Raw genomic sequence first — 3,675 nt, 5'->3', positions numbered from 1 at the left:
TAATCCCTGCTATTGATATGCCATTCAAACTAATTATGATAAGACTCCAATTGAACAACCTCAAGAAATACAATTATTTTATGGCATATTAAAACTTCCTCAAAATTGTAGTTTTATATTGGTTCATTTTTTATGTTTAATGGAAGGAAAGCTATATAATATGGACTAATTTTTTTTAGGTGGACTAAACCGTTTTGAGAGACAAAACAAAGAGGAACATAGAGTTAAGACAAAGTGAGTGGATTTTTTTGTTTATAAGTTTTTAATAGAATATAAATTTATGATGATTTGTTTTAATGTAATTATTTGTATCAGGTTAATATTAGAAAAATAAAATAAAAATAGTATGGTAATTTATTAAAAGTTAAATAAAGCGCTGAACATGATTTTGATACATTTCTAAAATAAAATTGGATAAATTTTTATTGATGGGTAAAAGTAAATGTTAAAAGTTATGCGAAGCACAGTTTAAAACTAGAACCGTCATTAAAAAATTCCATGACGGGCAGAGGGACCCGTGAACTTTAACCCTGATTCCCAGTGCTGACTCTAACACAAAATTGCTCCAGGAATAAAAAATCGAACCCCCTTTCTAAGTTTCGTTGCCTATTTTTGGTTGCGAGTTGCGTCCTGAGTATGACCGAGAGGGCATTTATTCTTCATAGTACATGTTATCTTCACCCAAACGTTAGCTTTTCCGGGTCGCACAGCAACTCAACACGGGCACCTCCAGCCAACTTGCCCTTTCATGAACCTAGTAGTTGGCACTTCGACACATGGAGGCAGACATCAGGGAACGAGAGGTAGGGATCGAACTCACAAAACAGCTTAGTCGTAAGATTGTTTAACAGCTGATGAAGTTTTTAGGACGAGCAGTCAGTAGCAAGCTGTAGCAATGACGACGTTGATGGAGAAACTCACCCACTTTACTTTTACAACTTATGTCCGCATGCTGCAGGGCTCTATGAATCCGAACTCCCTTGCAGAGGTCAGGCAAACCCACGCTCACTTGATTACAAACGGTTCCATAGCCGGTCTGTTTCTGGGGAATCGCCTGATCGACATGTATGTCAAATGCGGTAGTGTTGAGGATGCAGGCTACGTGTTTGACAAAATGCGTGAACGAGATGTCTCGTCTTGGAACAGCTTGATCGCAGGATATACCAGAGTTGGCGATTTAGAGAATGCGCGCCAACTGTTTGACAAAATGCTGAAACGAGATGTGGTGTCATGGACTTCTCTGATATCGGGCTATGACCAGAATGGGCAGAGCGAGGAGGCCCTCAAACTTTTCTTCCAGATGCGGCAGGCTGGCTGTAAGCCGAATCAGTTTACTTTCGCCAGCACACTCAGTACGTGTGCCAGCCTTCAGTCCTTATATGAAGGGAAACAGGTGCATGGCCATACTGTTAGGACTGGTTTTGAGGCTAGTGTCTTTGTTGGGAGTGCCCTTGTTGATTTATATGCAAAATGCGGGACTTTAGAAGATGCCCGTCAGGTGTTTGACAAAATGCCTCAACGAAATACAGTTTCATGGACTACTTTGATGGTGGGTTATGCCCAGAACCAGTTCGGTAAGGAAGCCCTGAAATTATTTTGTGACATGCAACAAGCAGGCATAAGACAGGACCGCATAGCGTTTGTCAGTGCCCTTATGGCTTGTGGGAGTTTTGCAGACGTGATGCAGGGCAAGAAGGTTCATGCTCAGATCATCGTAACTGGATTTCAAATGGATCCCAGCATCGGGAATGCTATTGTGGACATGTATGCGAAATGTGGACTCGTAAGGAATGCACGGCAAATGTTTAACATAATGTGTGAATGGGATGTTGTTTCTTGGACTGCAATGATTGGAGGGTATGTGCAAAATGGGTATGCGGAAGAAGCTATCAAATTATTCCTTAAAATGCTACAGAGTGATGTTAAGCCGAACCCTTTCACCTTTTCAAGTGCATTGAGTGCTTGTGCCAACATGGCTGTTCTAGAAGTGGGCATGCAGCTCCACGCCCATGTAATTGGAACTGGATATGAATCATTCCTAACTGTAGGAAATGCCCTTGTCTCTGTGTATGCCAAATGTGGGAATATAGACGAGGCAACTCGAATGTTTGACAATATAGCTAGTAAAGACTTGATTTCATGGAATACAATGATTGTTGGATATGGCCAGAATGGAAATGCCAAGGAAGCTCTTCAACTCATCAACCTGATGTTAGATTCAAAGGTGAAGCCGGATGAAATCACTTTCCTAGGTATTCTCTCGGCGTGCAATCATGCAGGTCTAGTGGATGAAGGATGCCATTATTTTGACATTATGAGACTGGAATACAATATCCCAGCAAAAGCTGACCACTATGCCTGCTTGATTGACCTTCTGGGTCGTGCTGGGCGCATCCATGATGCAGTAGCCATGGTCGATGGCATGCCCATTGAACCTGATGTTGTGGTATGGAAAGCATTGCTTGGTGCCTGTAGAATTCATGGCAACGTGGAGCTGGGGGAGCGTGCAGCAGAACACCTCATTCTGCGAGATCCAGAAAATGCTTCGACATATGTACTGCTCTCAAATGTATATGCTGCAGCCGGTAGGTGGGATGATGCTGCAAAGGTGAGGAAAATGATGAAGGATAGAGGAATAAAAAAGGATGCAGGATGCAGCTGGATTGAAGTGAAAAATAAGGTCCATACGTTTGTTGCAGAAGACACATCGCATCCCCAATCAAAAGAAATTTATGCAATGGTAGAGAGATTGGTAATGCAGATGAAGGAAGCAGGATATGTGCCTGACACAAATTTCGTACTGCATGATTTTGAGGAGGAGCTCAAGGAAAAGAAACTTTGCTATCACAGTGAAAGGCTAGCCATCGCATTCGGTCTTATCAGCACACTCCCTGGAACACCTATTCGAATTGTGAAAAACCTCCGAGTCTGTGGTGATTGTCATACGGCGTTCAAATATGTTTCCAAAATTACTGTTAGGAAAATTATTCTAAGAGATACTAACCGATTCCATCATTTTAATGATGGGTTATGTTCATGTGGGGATTATTGGTAATTTTAACAAGGAATACTAACTGCTTCCATCATTTTGATTTTGGGTTCTGTTCATGTAGGGACTCTTGGTAATTCTAACAACAAAATATAAAAGAAAATGTTTCATATTTGTCAAGGCCTTGTCTTAGTACTGGTGTTCCCTTTATTTTTTTAATACTATATCTTTGGTCATGAAAATATAACAGAGACAACAGAACAAAAATATAGTTTGTCTCTAGAATCAATGCAGTAAATTGCAAATAAATTTTTAGTTTAAAAGAAAATTCCTTTCTATTAGAATAATGCTATTTTATTGTTTAATGCTCATCTGTGATTGTAATTAGCAGTTTCTTGTTAGAAACTTGCTGTTTCTATATTCTTAGTAGAAACTTGCTGTTTCTACTTTCTTAGTAGAAACTTGTTGTTTCTGTAAATACAGTTGTACTATTTATTGAGCTTCATTGCTTATTGTAAATCAATTCATTCATTGAAATCTATATGCGTGTTTTCGCACTGTTTTTTCGAGATTTTTCATTGTTTGAAAATTTTCAATTTCACCATCCCGCTACGACTTCATCCCGAATCTTTTTCTCAGCCACTGATACGCCTTTCTGTGGCTCCGAACGCCCTCTGCTCTGCCGT

At 40.1% G+C, this 3,675-nt stretch overlaps 1 protein-coding gene across 1 annotated transcript; it reads left to right on the top strand.

Annotated features, from left to right (window-relative positions):
* Window positions 1-514: 514 nt before the first annotated feature.
* LOC149224872 (putative pentatricopeptide repeat-containing protein At5g52630) lies at window positions 515-3,152 on the top strand. The gene is made up of 2 exons (XM_089386308.1): window positions 515-803; window positions 959-3,152. Exons 1-2 carry the CDS (start codon window positions 777-779, stop codon window positions 3,053-3,055), a joined length of 2,124 nt encoding a protein of 707 aa, XP_089242434.1. The 5' UTR covers window positions 515-776; the 3' UTR covers window positions 3,056-3,152.
* Window positions 3,153-3,675: the final 523 nt, after the last annotated feature.

This window comes from Pinus tabuliformis, chromosome Q (genome assembly GCF_031772625.1).
Source record: "Pinus tabuliformis cultivar Carrire ecotype Pingquan chromosome Q, CPIR1, whole genome shotgun sequence".
Lineage (NCBI taxonomy): Eukaryota > Viridiplantae > Streptophyta > Pinopsida > Pinales > Pinaceae > Pinus > Pinus tabuliformis.
Note: the sequence above shows the minus strand (reverse complement) of the source record. Positions and strands in the feature narration are given on the sequence as shown.

Bases quoted from the DNA above. Each gene is read 5' to 3' on its own strand.
- LOC149224872 (XM_089386308.1), top strand. From the start codon at position 777: ATGGAGGCAGACATCAGGGAACGAGAG. The intron at 804-958 runs GTAGGGATCGAA...CGCATGCTGCAG, and splicing joins CAGACATCAGGGAACGAGAG to GGCTCTATGAATCCGAACTC.